Source organism: Micropterus salmoides, unplaced genomic scaffold (assembly GCF_014851395.1).
Source record: "Micropterus salmoides isolate LMB-PRFRI ecotype aquatic unplaced genomic scaffold, ASM1485139v1 Ms_hic_scaffold_10, whole genome shotgun sequence".
NCBI lineage: Eukaryota > Metazoa > Chordata > Actinopteri > Centrarchiformes > Centrarchidae > Micropterus > Micropterus salmoides.
Genome location: NW_024040041.1, coordinates 20,923,234 through 20,941,213, shown reverse-complemented (window position 1 = coordinate 20,941,213; position 17,980 = coordinate 20,923,234). Strand labels below are relative to the sequence as shown.

The 17,980-nt window shown below is 41.5% G+C and overlaps 1 protein-coding gene across 5 annotated transcripts in view; it reads right to left on the bottom strand.

The window, feature by feature from the left end:
* The window catches only part of LOC119890675 (protein sidekick-2-like), an 85,464-nt gene that overhangs the window by 17,728 nt on the left and 49,756 nt on the right, over window positions 1–17,980 (bottom strand). For all 5 annotated transcript variants that reach the window (XM_038702043.1, XM_038702056.1, XM_038702050.1 and 2 more), the window contains exons 4-19: window positions 17,652–17,799; window positions 15,115–15,248; window positions 11,364–11,475; window positions 10,757–10,947; window positions 10,451–10,534; window positions 10,127–10,321; window positions 9,550–9,666; window positions 9,140–9,307; window positions 7,423–7,525; window positions 6,426–6,602; window positions 6,015–6,151; window positions 5,207–5,354; window positions 3,864–4,004; window positions 3,308–3,489; window positions 401–516; window positions 10–205 (exon numbers count right to left, since the gene is read on the bottom strand). In XM_038702043.1, coding sequence (XP_038557971.1) covers window positions 10–205; window positions 401–516; window positions 3,308–3,489; window positions 3,864–4,004; window positions 5,207–5,354; window positions 6,015–6,151; window positions 6,426–6,602; window positions 7,423–7,525; window positions 9,140–9,307; window positions 9,550–9,666; window positions 10,127–10,321; window positions 10,451–10,534; window positions 10,757–10,947; window positions 11,364–11,475; window positions 15,115–15,248; window positions 17,652–17,799 — 2,349 coding nt within the window. The remainder of the gene's footprint in view (window positions 1–9; window positions 206–400; window positions 517–3,307; window positions 3,490–3,863; window positions 4,005–5,206; window positions 5,355–6,014; window positions 6,152–6,425; window positions 6,603–7,422; window positions 7,526–9,139; window positions 9,308–9,549; window positions 9,667–10,126; window positions 10,322–10,450; window positions 10,535–10,756; window positions 10,948–11,363; window positions 11,476–15,114; window positions 15,249–17,651; window positions 17,800–17,980) is intronic.

Below are 17,980 nucleotides of genomic sequence, written 5' to 3'. Positions count from 1 at the left end.
AATACTTACTGTCCTCATGGGTGCGTAACCGCTGTGGTGGACTGCGTGGGCCGTCTCCGGGGGTGGTGAAGCACAATACCGATGTGTAGTATTCTGTGAACCTTTTCAGGCCAGAGATGTAACCAACATGAACGCTGTCCTGGAAGTTGGGACGCACCGTAACCACAGCGACCTCGTTTGAACGACTGGGTTCCCACGCCAACAGCTGGAAATCATGTGATAAGGGACAGGAAGTTAATGTGTACAAAACTGGTAGCGTCAAGATTCACGTACGTTTTAATAAAAAGTAAAGAAAAACTGTTCACATCTGTTTAGTTTATGATTCACTGACACTTCTGACTGAGTGCCCTTCTATCTCTGAACACTAGAGCGCACTAGTTGACAGAAAGGGGCTGCTCACCTTATATCCCTGGTTGATTCCATTGATAAACTGAGGGCTCGGGGCACTCCAGGTAAAACGCACCGTGGTGGAGTTGACAGCCTCGGCTTGTACATTTCCTGGTGGCACAGTGGGCACTGATCCAGAGGATGGAGAAAAAACAGGGAGAAGGAGAGACAGAGTAAGAGGGAGAGAGGGGGAGGGACAGGCAGAGGGAGGGAGAAAAAGAGAGAATAGTGATGAGATAGGAAGGGAAAAAACTTGAAACAGGCGCTTTCAGGCCAGCCTTGTTTAGAGCGTGAGAATCAGGATGAAGATTCTTTTTTTTTATTTTGGCTCATTTGGGGAGGTAAGAACATGCCAATCAAACTGGGTGTGAGAGCTGTTGCCTCAGGCGGCTTCCAGGTGAACCCTGCAGCGGTTTGTTTGAAGTGAGCATGCGATTGTGATGTAACACCGGAAAAAGGTCAGGGACTCGCACATTAATGAAGCTGAATGGCCAGTATTGGTTCTCGTCTCCTATCCTCAGTTCTCTTTGAATGTATTTAAATGCACATCATGATCTGCTCTTGCGCGTTTAATGGAGTGAATGACGGAAACATCCAATTAATGAGAGCTGAGTTAAACAACATGAATGCCTTGTTCGTTGTTGTTATTCCCCGACAGTAACTTGGTTGATGAAATTATTATTTATTTTTTGCAAGGGAAGTGACACGGAAATAAAATGGTGATGTTTGCCATAACTCCAAGGTTTCACATTTTTGTTAATTAAACACAACGATCTTGAGCTTCTTTGCAAATGCAGTACATTTGTTTATTTGCAGAGGCACCAGACTCTTATTTGGACCCGCTTATTAATTTATCGACTGATCAAACATCACATGTATGCTGAAGTTTCCAAGGTTTTAATGATAATGTGTGCCAGGTAGAATCCGTCAATTTCAAGTATTTTATAATCATCTAGCCAAAAGAAACTGACAGCAGCAAAAGCCATCTTTTATGCACCCAAACACACACACCTGCTCAGTGCTCATAATATCAATGAGCTACGGAGGAATGTAAAGATGAAACAGTGAGAAAAGACCAGAGAAAGCAGATCAGGAGTAATGACTGTCATTAAAGTTTACGTGGAGTACAATTATAATAACAACTCGGACAGCGAGCAAGTTTGTGAGTGCGGGGCTCAGATCCACTGCATGAAACTAACACCCTGGTTAAGGAACGTCAGTTTTTTGTCTCTGTATAGTATTTTAGACAGAAAGCCAAATAAATTAACTTAAACTTAAACCCAGTGTAACCAACTGATATACAACACCTGTAAAATCTAATGAAATCAAAATATCTGCTGATTCACCCTCTCTAATAACTGTATTTGAGGAACAGGGACTGGAACAGAATAGGAAATGGAAACCCTTCCAATTTTCTCTTGAGAATATTTAGTGAGTCTGGTGTAGAGGATCTCTGTTCATGGAGTGGATTTAACATGACAGGGATTCAGAGATATGTGAGTGTGTTAAGCCTTTCAAAGCTTTATATACAAGTTAAAGGAATTTAAAATCAAACTGGAAGCCAGTGCAGCATATCTAAAACCAGGAGCGATTTCCTTTTTCTTGTGTTTGTTAAAGTCTAGCAGCAGTGGCAGTGAACTAAACGGTAATCTAAAAACATACTTTTTAGGAAGCCAGAAAAAGACCATTATTCAGTCTTCTTGTAATAAAAGCGTGGATTCATATTTTAACATGCTGATGCATTAGCTATAGCCTATGATTCTTGACAAAAATTCAGCATGTTAATGCACGATTTATGGTTGAGTCACATTGTAAAATCACACTTTGGCTTTATACCTCAGTTTGTTCTGAAATACCAGATTGTGTATTCAATTTAGATTTGGTACCAACAATAATCGTAGATTTGACTTGGTTTAATTTCACAGTAACAAAAGTGACTTTCATCCTCTGAAGATTTTGAATAGACAGGTAGGCAAGGAACATAAGGTGTCGGAATCACTGGCTGTGACGGAAATATGTAGCTGTATGACACCGGGGAAAGTTCACAATGTGTGCTCTAATTATACTACTCTTGTACAATGAGAAAAGAAGTCAACCGAGGCAGCTTGCTTTTGCAACACTGAAAGGTATGTCAGATGTCTTACGCACATCATCAGCTGGAAATTTATGTGCAGAAACAATTAAATATGTGCTGAGATAGAGGCCGACTGACGTCTCCAGGTGGTCAATATGAACATTTTACTTTCTGTGAAATAAAACAACGCTCAATAACAGAATTCAGAGGACAAAAACAGTAAACGCAACCATAGGTGATAGAATAAAAATCAACAAAAGAAGGTGGTTTGGATTATGAAGCTGTTGGCTCATGTCTGCACACAATTTGTTGTACAGTACTGCAGCACTTTAACCAGAAATTAAATGAACTAGATAAAACCTGACAAAAACAAATACACAATGCTGAGAGGCAAAAAGCACTTAGCCGTTTTCTTGTACGTCTTTTACATTCCTTTAAAAGCCTTGCTCCTGCTGACTTCTGATCGAGACAGGTGTAAGTAGTCTTCAGAACAACAATGCGGGAATAACCTTTTCGAGGTTAGGAAAGGATTTTTAAAATCATTCTGCAGAGAAAGCCTGGCTCTAAAACTCTTTTTATCTGATTGTTAAAAACAGATGATTGGATTAACTATCAGTCAGGTTTTATGCCACAGGCTTAACATTATCCAAGGGACTAACACGATGAGGCCGGAGGTAATTAATGGAATTTGTAGAACCAAATACAGCCATCTCGTACTTAAAGCATCTAAGCTGCAGGAAAAATGTTGAAATTCATAAACTGACTTAACTTGGCTGCTTGGAATGCTTGTAGGCTTTCTTGGGAATATACAGTATATATGATACAAAGCCTTTGTGTAGCCCTTACCTCCTTGCAGTGTCCATTCAGTGACTTTGTGGCTGTAGGTGCCCCTTCCTGCTCCATTATAGGCTGCTACCTCGATCTCATAGTTGGTCCAGATGATGAGGTCCTCCAGGAGCAGACTGTTCTGGTCTGGGTTGGTAATGTTTTTCATCTGACAATCCACTGGAAGCCCTGACAGACAGTACCTGGTAGCAGAGGGAGTAATCGATAGAGAGGGGGAGAGACAGACCAGACAGAGACCACACAGACAGACATGAATATAAATATATTAGAACAGGTTCTCAGAAAAAATAGAGAGGAAGGGAGGACTGTAATGGAAGAGAAGCCATGCAGAACAGTTTTAAAATGGTTACAAAAAGAGAGGTGACAACAGATGAATGGAGAGGAAGGTATTTAATTGACACCAATTATTCTACTGCAGCAGTGAGCGAGAACGAAGCGAAATGGAGAGGAAGAAAAGGAGCTGACATAACAGTTATTATCACTTCTGAATGGCATTGGCCCTTGACAGGCACCTATCCTTGGGAAGAAATTAGGCAGGTTGTCATGGTCTTCTTACCTGATGATGTAGCCCTGGAGGGGACCATTCTGATGGCTCTCCGGGGGTGGCTGCCATTGGATCATGATGGACTGATTGGTGCGGCCACTTGCGATGACTGTCTGAGGGGGGGCGCTGGGAGGCTCTTCAGGGAGAGTTAGTCTGCGGCAGCAAGGGAAGAAAAGGAGAAAGGATAGAAGAGACAAAGGGTGAAACTATGCTTTCATTATCGGGTGTTTCTGCATATTTCTATCCCATTTCATCATCAACATCAAATCATAATAGAGCCCACTTTTTGTATTTTTCTGAACACCATAAAGGAAAGTTGGGATAAGTGTGGCTGTGTCTTTATCCAAAAAATATTCTCTATAATACTGTCCGCAGAGGGACATCTTGCTGTGGCATGACAAGGATAAAACAGGCCTTGGTAAAAATGGAGCAGCACAATAGAGAGCCAGCATGAGCGAGAGAAAGATATAAAAGAACAAGAAAGAGAGATCCAGACAGACTTTTCCCTTAAGTCAATTTAAGATGACATCTTGATTTCTTCCCAGTGCACCGGAGCACTGCTTTGGAGGAGATGAAGCAGAGTGTTTAGGATCAAAGAGGTATGCCAGAGAGACACCTCAGAAAAGCCCTGCACCCTCACCGACTCTCAGTCACCCTCCTGTGGTGCTCTCTTGTCTGCGCACATTCACACAGGAATTCAGCTCTGTGAATGAGCGTGTGGTGCAAAAAGGTGCGTGATGGGTTGTGATGGCTTTCAGTTTGAGGGAGTTCCTTGCCACAGGTATAAAAGCAGCAAATGGGCTGTGCTGATGCGGACAAGGTCAGGCAGTAGTGTGCATAGGTGAATTGTAATGAACTAAGAATGCATATGTTTATGAGTGTGTGTGGGGTGTGCATGCATGATGATGACCGTTTAGTCTTGCCAGTCAAGAAAATTCACTTGAGATTTGATTCTGTGTGAAGCTCTGCCTCTTTCAAGCCTCTCTGTATTTTGCTCATGAAGTACGGCAAAGACAGTTAATAGGAGGGAGAGAGATGAAGCTGGGTCAGCGCACCCATCAAGTCTTCACAAAGCGCAATTTCAGCTCATTCACAGTTTTATCTTGAAAAGGCCCATCCCGAAGCTGGCTCATCTCTCACTCACTCCCGCAGGAGTGAAGACCAAAAAAACAGCAGGAAAAAATCACGGAATTTTCTATTGAACTGCCAAGTCGAGGGGGAAGAACGGGTTGTTCCAGAACTGTGAAAGCCTTCAGAGTGCAATGCTGAACTCACAGCAAGCATACACATTAAGTTCCACAGTCTACCAGCAACATTATTAATATACAGCAGAGGCAGCTGAGTGCAGTACCCACCGGTCAGTTTCTTTGCTGAACTGGCCTCTGCCGACATCGTTGACGGCGCACAGGCGGAACTGGTACGATCGCGCTGGGATGAGGCCACCAACAGTAACCCCGACAGACTCTGGTTCAATGTTGGCCAGCAGTACCGTCCAAGGGGCATCTGAGAGGGAGAATAAACAGAGCTAGGAGCAATAGCAAGTGAACAGTAAATGACCTTGTGAGAACATTTACATTCTTGAGGAAAATCTCTTCAGCACTTGCAAACTCCAATTTAAATCCAATGTTATTCCAGACTATTAGCGCACGCCGTTGTTTCATTTTCAGTCATAATATTGCGGCTACTGATAAAAAACAAGTCATTTATTTTGTGTACACTCAATCTAAATATCAGATTGAAATTCAATTATCCAAAAACCAGATCCCATCTGCATCCTCGGATCCATTCTCCTTTTAATGAGTTGTCATCTTCTCAGTTAGCCTGAGCGTCGATGAGAAATGGCTGACCGATTTACTCTCTATGGGTGAAAGCATTCCCACTTCTTTGATTTTATCAAGCGAAAGGGAGATAAGAGCATTGGGCATCAACACAATTTGGTTCTCCTGATCATTTGCAAGGAAGCGTACAGGTGAGGCAATTGAGGTATACTGACTGCAGGAGGTAAGAGAGGATGCGATTTTAGGGAGACAACTGAAATGGTGCATAATAAGAAGGGTTGCAAATGAGCGCTTCCTTTTAAATGACTAAAAGGAAATGCATCAGTTTTTTGAGAAACATGCATTGTTAATGGTGACACTGGTGCCTTAGTGATAAACCACTCACTGTTTTCTGAGACCTCCAGGATGTAGCGGATCAGGGGGCTGTTGCCATCAAAGGCCTGGGCCCATGTAAGGTTGATGGCCCTCTTCTCTGTGGTACTCAGAACTGCTATTGGGTTTTCTGGAGCATGAGGCAGCTGCCTGCATGTACATGTATACATGTGAGAGGGGACAAGTGATAAAGAGGAATAGAATCAGACAAGAGAGGCGGCAAATAACAGAATCAAACAGCCAAACCAAGAGCCTTGCATTGTAAATATTAGAGGGTTTGATGGATTAGAGAGGAGAGCAGTGATAAACCACAACAGCGGAGAAAATATCCATCTATCATGCTGTGGCCCGACGTAAATAAGAGAGGGAAAAAAAATACAGACATCAAGATAAGACAGGGGAGACATGAGGCAAATATGCAGACCTGACTCTGAGGTGGGCACTGCGGGAGTCATTACCACCCACTGAGGTCACCCTGCAGGTGTATGTTCCAATGTCACCCGACCACGTCTGGGAGATGTGCAGGGTCCCGTCGGGATCCAGCCGCAGGCGGGGCAACGTGTTCACGTCAATCACTGAGCCACTCTTCTCCCACACATACCTGGAGGTTCAAACATGTGTATGTAAGAGTAGTACACATACCAGGGCGCACAAACACACACAGTCACACTTTAACACTCTATATCTGTAAGCGTGGTGAAAGTAAATCCGTTTGCTTTGTGTCAGATCATCCAGCAAAAACAAAGAAGGCGCTAACACCAATGAAAAGCCCAGTATGGCTGATGGCTAAGTGATTTGTATCTGAAAAACATCTCTCACTGTCACACATACAGTACAGCCCCCCCCAACACCATACATAGGCGCATACGCGTGCGCACACTAGAAGCTCCTGTGATTAATTGCGTCTGTTTGGGCTTTCCAGCTAATCTCCTCTGTGTTGCGTTTAATTAAAGGCGCTGTCTGAAGTTATTACTCTGTTTACATATTCATCTGTTTACCCCGCGATCTGATCAATGCCTTGGGCCCACAGGTGACAGGCACTCTAATCACTGGGCTCCAAAGACATCATTTCACTCCCTCGGAGACAGATGCATGTGCACACACTCTATCATGCTCAAGTCTGTCTGAAGAGTGAGGAAAAGCGATGGACTAATTCCTCAATCAGACTCTAAGAGTTTCAAAATCTTCCCATAGGAGGTCGTCTAAGGGTGGATAAACACTATAAGATCTCTTGCAGATTTCATAAACTAATTAAGCACGACATTGATACCCAAGCGTGTTTTCTAGACTAGGGTTGCATCAAGGAATAGTTACAAAAAAGTATGTGATGTCTGGCATTTATTAAAAATTGTTTGTGAATAAAAGAAGACTACATACTTGACAAAATTCCAACAGATATTGCAAGTGGATGTCATCATTACCTGACAGTGACACTGGGGTCATGGGTCACACCACAGGTCAAAACAGCCTTTGTCCCTTTGATGACACTCTGGTCTTGTGGCGGTTTAGTGATGCGGGTACGTGCTGGGAACACACAGAGAGGTTGTTATTCACAGACTGTGTTTGAACAACAGATTGAACAGAGCTTACTGGACTTGGTCTCATCTCTCACTCAATGTCCTTCTGAAACAGAGTGATTCACACAGTATTTCTGATGGGTGGTGTATCTTGCAAGACTTTCCAGGACTGAAATTTGTCATTTTATGCACAGGAAATGAGTACATGCATTAGTCATTAAACTGTAGGCCAAATATCTTGACAATGACTTTCAGGAACCAGGTAATTTATAAGTTACGGATTAAAAAAGAAGTGTGTTTCTTTTTCTTTTTTAAAATATTTATAGTATTTTCGGTAACACTTTCTATGAAGGTCATCGCTATAATGACTTATGCATATATTTATAACACAATATAATGCTTCCATAAGACATTATAACAGTTGTTATAATCACTTACAAACATGCATTAGGCGCTATAGCAAAGTTCATAATGTATTATGACCTTTTGATTTAATGTTTTATAACTAATAGTAATACCAGTTTATATCAATGTGCGGCAAGAATCTCTGACCATGTTCCATAACAACAAGCAATTGAGGAGACATTTCTTTAGGATTTTAATGTGTAAACGAAATGTTTAGTAATTATCCAGAATTTACACAAGATGGATCATCACCATCTGAATTTTAATCAAATCGAATCGTGAGGTGCCAAGAGATTCTCATTCCTACTGCCCAAACAGTATGCCCATTCAATTACTTTAAAATGTCTTTTTTATAGGCTACGTTTTGTGAAGTGGTTGTCTTTAATCGTCCACTGCATCTGTTAGGGCCTGTCCATAGGCTCGCCATTCATCTGTGATTACATCTGAGCCTCGCCTTAACGTTACATGATGTTGGTCGGCAACAGGTCTTCTCTTGAGTGATCTCTCACCACCCTGACAATGAGTTTTCTTGATGTAATTAAGTTGTGTTTTTGTGCTATACTGCAAAATGTTCAAAATCCATACAGATTGTTCATAAATTGAAGAAACATAAATAAAAGTTGTTTTCCTGCGCAAAATGTGTGTCACTTTACTTAAAGCAAGCAATTACGTGTAATAAGGTCTTAAAATTAGTTCACATGGTATTATGTCCACCTGTAATATATTATATAGGGATAGATATTTTAACACTTTACTTAAAGCAAACAAAGACATGCTATATAACTTTAAACATTACTATAAGCTATTATTCCATTTTATATCACTAATTGTAAATGGTGACTAAAGTGTATTTATAACGAGGCAGAGTTGATGGTTATAATGTGTTATAGAACATGGTCGGAGATTCTTGCCGCACATTGATATAAACTGGTATTACTCTTAGTTATAAAATATTAAACCAATAGGTCATAATACGTTATGAACTTTGCTATAGCGCCTAATGCATGTTTGTAAGTGATTATAACAATTGTTATAATGTCTTATGGATGCATTATATCGTGTTATAAATATATGCATAAGTCATTATAGTGATGACCTTCATAGAAAGTGTTACCGTATTTTCTACATGCGCTGGATGAAGTGAAGACACGGGTTCACAGACAATGCAAGCAATATGAATGGTGTGTACAGAGTATTCACTTTCTGTTATGCTTACCCCAGACCACTAGGTCGGCTGAAGCTTCATCAATGCCCCTGGAGTTACTGGCCATGCAGGTGTAGGTACCAGCATCAGACAGGTGGGATGGACTGATTAGCAGGCTGCCCGACTCCAGCAGGGTGAACCTGGGCAGCTGGACAGAGCCACTGGCCAAGACACGTTCACCTGCAGGGAAGGGCAGAAATGATTGATGGTATGGGATAGAGGACAGGGGAAAAAGGGGGAAAAAAGAGAAAGAGAGATTAGGGTATTGGAGAAATGTCAGGGAAAACAAACAGGAGTGAAAGCAGTGCAGCAAAAGTAAAGAAGCTTGTTTGGAGAAAATGCATAGTCTGAATCCTTTCTGTAACTCTTGCATAACTTCGACAAGCCCAAATGCAGGACTTGAATGCTGTTGACCCACGTACCTTTCTGCCAGGTGATGGCTGGCCGTGGGGCTCCTGAGGTCTCACAATGAAGAATGACTGACATGCTGTCAATAACGGCGCTGTCAGAGGGGCCAGCAGTGATGTTAGGAGCGATACCTGACAGGGAAGGGGTTCAGCCACACACACAGAAACACACATGCACACATACAAACAAAATCAGGTGAGACAGAGGTGATAATGAGAGACATAAACAGCTTTCTCCCTAATAAAGCAGACGGCAGCTGAGAGCTTAATAGACTTGACAAAAGGGCCGGCTGTCAGGTCTCATTCTCAGGGACAGCTCTGAGAATCTGACAAGGCGCCTCCGTTTCTCTGCTTCTCCTGCACATACTTTGTTTCAAAAATAGCAAATAATTGCCCGACAAATCTGTCAATGCAAAGAGATATACAGATAGATGGGTGTAGGAGGAAAGCCAGAGAGAGGGAGAAAAGAGGATTAGAAACGAGAACAGAGGAGCGGATTTAAGAATAAAAAAGAGGGAAGAGAGAGGGGAGGATGAGCAGAATTAAGCAGCAGACATGCAGATAGCTTTGAAAAATGTTCAAGGGGACGTACTAGTAACAGCTAGATAGGTGTTTGTCTGGATCTCTCCTGCGGGATTGCGGGCAAAGCACTGAAACATCCCTGTGTCATCTGGCAGGAGACCGTTGATCTGTAGACTACCTCCTACCAACACCCTGTACCTGGGGATCTTTACCGGGCTGATGGGCACAGCGTCTTTATACCACACTATGTCTGGCTGCGGTGTGCCTGCAGAGAAAGGAGAGGATTTATTTTTTCCCTTGTCACTGTAACCCTTTTGTTCTTTTTGTTCTTGTTCTGGTACTTCTTTGCTCTTTCACACACGCAACAGTACAGAGATAAACAAACACCACTAACCTCGTGCCTGACAGGGGATATCCACCACCTTCTCCATCTCTGCACTGATGTGACTTAGCGGCTCTTTGACAAACAGAGGATACTCTGTTTCGAAGAAGAAAAAGAATTAAACGTTAAAGCCTTTCAAGACAACTCACAAATCATCTTTGTTTTTTTGTTTTTTTTATCTCTGCCCTTCTCTGGTGAACTAGCAGTGCCACTCTAGGAAACATCAACTCAACTAAAATGACACATTGGTTCAATATTCGGATAATTTAGGTTCAGCTGCTCTGTGCGAGGTTAAAATGTAAACTGAGGGTTATTTACCGAGAACATGCAGGAAGGCCCCGGCAGTGACTGAGGGGACACTGCTACTGCGGAGTGATGCCTCACACTCGTAGTAGCCACTGTCACTGACTGCAGGCGAACTGATGACCACTCTACGGCCGAAATCTCGGATCCCCGTGTTGACCAGTACCCCGTCTTTCCTCCAAGTAATACTCATTTTGACAAGGGGTCTGGTGTAGAAAAAGATGAAAAGGGGAAAAAGAGCGCAAGAGATAGGGAATGTGGTTTTTAATACAGATTCATATTCTGTTTCAAGGTTATGGAGCATTGAGGGAGCAATGGGATACATCTGTCATTCTGATTAAGTCTTTGAATTGGAGATAATAGTCTGAATTCAGGCCTGGGATTGCGTGAGGTAGGGAGAACAGAGTGAAGCCTTGAATCAAAGGGAAGAATGGAGGAGAGGTACAAAATGAAAGATGTACAAAATACGTTTGTATCATGTTCAAACAAAAGATTTCAAAATTCATTTAAATCACAAAATATCAGATGTGGAGGCGAGAGAAGGTGGAGGTGTTTTGATAATGTGTGCATGTTCCTCCATGTGCATTTGCATTTTCCTCATTATCCATGTGTTGAAATTTACCTCGCATTGGCAACACACTCCATGATAGCCTCGTTTCTCCCCATGGTTACACTGGTGTTCTTGGGGGGGATGATGATAGAGGGGGCGATGGGGTCTGCAGGACCTCCCACATCTATCAGACACACAGAAATGCATAGAGGTGGATATAAACATTTGAAAAAATCTATTCAACATGCAGACCTCAGATTAAGCCTGGGCTTCTACCTATTATAGCCGACTGAGCATGATTTGATCCTTACGTAGAGACTGACAATCTGTCACTTTCACCAGCAAGTTGCCAGCATGCTATCACCCAACTATTAACACCTCTGTCTTTACTTTAGATCCTTTTTCTAGAGCACACAGTGTTTCCTGAGCACGGTGTTAGACCAGGTGTTAGAAGCCATTATGTAGCATAATTGAGACAAACACAAAAGGCGATTAAATGCAGCACCATCACTCACGGGTTTCACAGAGCCTCCAGCCAACCATCGATTCACTGCCCTCAATCAGTGATCTTTCTCTGAATCTGATCTCATTTTCCCCCCAACCTCCCAGGAGTATGGGTATGGGGCTGTGCGCTCTTTATGTGTTTATATGTATGTATGTGAGTGATTGCACGTTTACGGTGTATTGTGTGCAGAGACTGTATACATACATGCAAGTGTGTTTGTATGTGCCAATGTGCATTTCCATACTTCTTTTCAAGGCTACCCCAAGTTAACAGGGTCCGTCATCAAGTTTATTTAATGATTATTGTTATTTTGTGCCATCTCATTGGAAATCAGACCCATTCAAGGCACATTTTTGTGGAATCTCAGTGTAATGACAAAGTTTCCTCTACAAACACAGCCTGAATGTAAGAGCAGCCCTCCTGATGGGCTATTGCTATTTGGCACTGCTTCCCTTTTGATTGCTTCATTCCAGTCTCCAGCTTTTCAGTTGTAGAGTTTAAAATCATGATTTCACAATTTTACAATCCCAGTTTAACACAGCATATTGAATAAGTTGTTAAAATACAATTTACAATGTGAAATTCAATTTGTTTGTGGGGCGCCCACATGATATATTCTGAATGAACTACGCTGCATAAGGCTGAGGTTGAAGTTTTAAAATCACTGTAAAGCATGGCCTAGAGTACAAATGTTCACAGTAGACAAATAAGATGCTTATTGTATTTAAAAGTATAAACCAGGTAAGTGGTGGACCCTGACCCTAAAATGCATTATCATGTTTTGTAGACAAAAACCTAAATTGGGTTTAGAAACGAGAAATCTGAATGTAGAGGCAAAATTTGTCCTTTTAAAGAGATGTGAGTGTGTGTGTGTGTGTGTGTGTGTGTGTGTGTCTAAAAGGCATATTTAAAGGCAGAGGATTTACCCATTGATGGATAAGTAATAGACAAATTGTGCAGCTGAAAGGTTTTTGAATTCTACTAGACCTCCCGATTAATCCATTTCATTATGGTGGTACAAGCATAATCTTGAGGGCATTATTGACATTAGTATCAATTAGCATAGTGAAGACCAATCAATCCATGAAGAACAGCTTTCTGTCCAGTCGTCAGATGAGTCAAAAAATTGAAAAAGAAGAAATAAAACATGTTGCAATGATTTGCCTAGGTCCAAGGGATTTATGAGGAAAAATCCAAATCACTTGGATCAGAATTTCTTGGCTAAAATGTTAGATTACATGCATTTGGCTGATTGATGTAAATTTTTGTTGCCTCATTAAAGATGTGAGATTATGAGAAAAATTTGATTGTTGTGGGTCTTATGGTCTATGTGGAAAAGAAGTAGATGTAGAGAGAGGAGAGGAGGAGGAGAAGAAGAAGTGATTGATGGAGAGGGCAGATGAAGAATTCTATCAATGCTAACATTCATCCTCTAGCAAGAAGAGTAAGACATCAAGAGTAAGCAAACTGGTTATTAAGATCACTAATTGGTAGGTGTACAAACAGCACATAATATATAAATAATCTATGAATGGTCCATTGATTGGAATTGTTGATGCAGTCAATTGTTGATGCAGCTCCTGTGTAAAATTGTCCCCTGCAAACAGAGTGCAGATATTAAACTTTCTATCTATTTAAGGTTTATCAAACCTTTTGTGTAAATATAATATTGAAACAAGTTTGTTAAGTTAAGCTAAAATTTCATAATATTTCGCTGTTGTCTATTTGCCAGGGACACAGTGACAACTGGGAATCCATTTGAGTTGTCAAATAACTCATTTTATTTTCCAGTAGAAAGGACTCGTTCCTTGGCAGACATTAATTAATGTCGTTCAGTTCATAAACTCTCAGTGTTGAGAATACCTCAAGTGTGTAATCTTCTAATTAAAAGGGAAAAGTAAACAACATGGTGACCTGCATAGCAAATTCCTGCTACTAATGTCACCACATTGTTTACATCTGTCCATGTTCAAAGACAAATGTAAACCTAAGTCAACTGTAGTGAATTTCACACTCTAAAGAATAAAACAAAAACGCAAAATGTCTGTCCAATTGGAGTACTAGCCAATGTCAGATTGCTTTTTACTAGACTTGGCTCTCTCTCATTTGTATGCTCCCTTTGGATCAACACGCTCCCTCTACTGCATATTTTTCTGTCTTTTCTCCACAGAATTGCTAAAATGAACAAATGCAGCTGTAAAAAACTCATTGACTTTCAGATGCAAAATACGGTTGTATGATCCACAAGGCCAGATTCAGTGATATTCAGTGATATCTGGTCCCCACAGATTGCTGTGTCATGCCTATTGAGTGCTGAATTATAAACTGTTTGTATTAATAATATGATGAGCAGATGCTGGAGCGAGATATTTAAAATCATCATACAATAGTCAAAACTTCTATCAGATAAATAAGACAAATCCTATGAGTGTGATATCTTTTAACAAAGGTTGTGGTATAAAATAAAATCATAAATATTATCTTAGGGGCCCGCTAGTTAGAAATATATTAAGGGAGTCCTTTAACTGGCTAGTTGTACTAAACAGAGACAGACTGATTTTGTTTAGATGGAAAAAGGTGACAGAGGTGGGAGGATAGGGATGCGTCAGGTTCGGCAAAGCATGATTTGACATGTAGCCATACTAGCGTGACCAATGCCAAACCTTAAGTTGTGAACATGTTGTTCATAAGTGAGGCCGACCTTCTAATCTGATGTGTGAGTGTTTGTGTGGGTGTGTGTATGTTTAATCACTCCCCGGTTCGCTCAGTGTCATTTTCATAAATCTGCTTTTTGTGAGGAGCGATAAAACCGAAGGTCCACTTTATGAGCTTGCACATCCAGTCAGTCAGACAGGTGCTGCTGGAGCTCCACCTAAAAGGCATCTTATGACCGTAATTCACTGCTCAAGCCAGAGGTTAGAGGAGGATGGCAGAACAAGAGGACAACTATTTGGGTGAAGGTAATGTGTATGATTATGTCTGTTGGACAGAGAGAAGAAGAAACGGCAGAATGGAGTGATACGATGAACCAGTAGAGGGCGCAATCTCTGCTTCTAGCATCTGCCTGAGCCACCTGTTGTGTAGCTGCTATGTTGAATAAATATGTGTGTTCAAGTGTTGAGCTGAAAAATAATATGACAAATAAAACTTTTTATTTTATTTTAAACTACATTCATCTGCAACAACCTGTTAATGCAATATGCTGACAATCTGCCAGCGACGAGTGTCTTTCACTCAGTGGGCGAGGGAGTCTGTTGCTTAAATGTGTGTGGTTGCATGTGCACTTGAATGAGTGTGTGTGTCTTCATGTGTACTTACTCTCCACTGTGAGTGTGATGGGCTGACTGGTTTTGTTCTCCCCATTCTTGTCATTGACTGCCTGGGCGTAGTAGCGTCCCGCATCAGGGGCCACAGTGGACAAGATGACCAACGTGTTGTCCAGGGTGATTGCACTGGATGAATATTCATGCACACACAAACACACACATGCACACATTTGTTAAGCTTTTAAGGACACTGCATTGCCTTACATTCATTCCCATGACACTCACTTACACTCAACTTTACCCTAATAAAGACAAAAAGAACTTTAGGTAGTGCCGAATGTAGCTAAATCAAGTAACCAATTTGCCTCTGACTTCGGCATTCCAAAATATGTCCCCAAACACACACCAAACACATACACACATTAACAAGCACACATATACACTCATATCATTAGGCTGGTGAGTGCTTGTTTCTCACAGTCAATAAATCCTGAGGGTAAACTGATACACAACACACACACACACACACACACACACACACATTATGTCTGAAATGAAGCATATAAAACAAGTTTTATGAGCATGTCTATCTACAAGGTACCAGTGCCTTAAAGAGATAGTTCATAATTTATCTTGTTATTTTATACACACCGTTCCTGCAGAAAGTCAGTATGTGGGTATACAAAGCGTACCTTTATTTCAATTGCTGTATGTTCCCAGGTGGCTTAAGATAAGTTAGGCTGGTCTTGTCTCTTGGACTCTGTAGGCCAGTCTGAGTTTTGCCCAGTCGGCCACGTTTTCTTTGGTTGGAAAAGATTCTTAATATATCCAGATAAATTAATAGGTCCTACAGTAGCTTTTGTACAACTCATGAATGTAGCTGTTGTTGCGTATTTGTAGTATAGTTGTAAGATGTGAGCCACAGTCAGAGTCCATCTCTGTGCAACTTGCTCCAGTATATAGTGCTGAATAATGGCAACAGACAAATGCTGAAAGCTTAAGTACATAAAGTCCCTAATTTAGAAATATACTTTTTAATTTTCACAGAAACACCCCAATATTTCTTTAAATGCTGTAACCACTCACTCACTATAATGTGTTGTATCATGTAATTTCAGCTTGCCTGATCTGTGGAGTGTCTTTTGTGCTTAAAATGGATTTTTGATTTGTCCCACATTAACTGCATTAACAGAACTTATGAAAAGCTATGTAGGATACAATTAAACAGGATGAATAAGTGTAAAACCTACGCAATAGCAACTGGCTTGAAAAATACCAAGCTATTTCTTTTGAATGGCTGAATGTTAGTGTGGCTGATGGTCTAAAACGTTTGAGAAGGGCCCATTAAATGAGAGCTGACGTTAAGCACGCGGCAAGATTAGGCTCTTCGTATCTGCCAGCATCTGCCTGATCAGTGCAGGATAAACAGACACACTCCTGGACAATTAGGAGACGTGGTTCTAACTGAGTCAACAGACACTTACATGCAAACACATAAACACCAATATACACACACGCCTGTGAATATCAATGTGGCCTGACACAAAGCGAGCAAACAAGCGTTAAATGCAGAGTGTCCTGTCAGTGCCTCTCATTGTCACAGAGAAAAGCTTCACCGCTTCACTTCTGATAAGAGTCAGCTGCATAGTAACCAGCTCTGGAATTGGTCGAAACACATGGAAGGGGTTGAGGTTTTTCTTTCAATTTCCTTCAGTGCTTGTACTGCGTTGTTGGAGCCCTGTAGCCAGAGCGTGCATGCACCAATCCGTTCTTCAAGCGAGAGCACGCAACTCAGGGTAAACGTCTGCATGTCAGTTACAACATGGCAGAGCTCACTGCTGAATAATAGATGAGGAGGTGATTTCTGAGGATTTGTGTGGACTGTCTACCTCTATTTGTCTGAGTGGCAAAATTAATCTCAGGTGATTACCTGCACAGTATCTCTTCGGGAAAATTGCATATCTGAACAGACAAAAACACTCACACTCGAAGCATAGCCTTTTCAGATATACAGTCACCCACAGAACTCCCACACTTTCAACTTACACCCTCACACAGATTGTTACCACATGCACATATGCACATATGCACACACACACACACACACACACACACACACACACACACACACACACACCCATACACACAAATCCACCCAGGGGTGAGGGCTGTCAGTCAAACATATCATCAATGGAGGCCTTTTGTCCAATTTTGTCTAATTGGTTCCCCTGCTGCCTGCTCTGTCTCTACCTTTCAATCATTCTGCCTGCAAAGTCAATAGGGGCGATATAATAACCCGCTTTATCACTGAGAGGGGATTCAATGATGAACACAGGGCCTGCGCCAACATTCGTTCATCAACTACTCTGCTCAACTTCATTCATGGTGTGTGGGGGATTGTAGAAAATCTGTGAGCAGTATTGAACTTCTTGGAGTTCTCTGAAGTGAAAGATATTCTGCTTCAGCAACTCAACATTCACCAGCAACTCATATATGAGAGCACTTGTTCAGACATGCACAGAAAAACACAAGTCACATGCACACACGCTCTGCTAAAACTAAACAAACTGAAGGTGAAGGTTGACTTACATTCGGCTGCTGGAGGGAATCTTACGGCCATCTCTGAACCAGGTGATCTGTGGCCTGGGGAAGCTGTGTATCTGCGGGGCGTGGATGAGAGCACCCTCACCCTGGGATACAGTTTGAGACCTTTCACCCTCCACAAAACCACCCATATCTAGCAGTCATAAAGAGCATAAGAAGGGATAAAAAAGAAGGGGAGTAAACGTTGAATTAATACTAGGGAAATTGTTGGAAGTGCATGCCAGCAACAAATCAAATGAAAAGCAAGAATTGTCATTAGTACCACATCATGTACCTTCTTCAAAAACTAAGCTCCTTTACTCTGAGTGACTCAT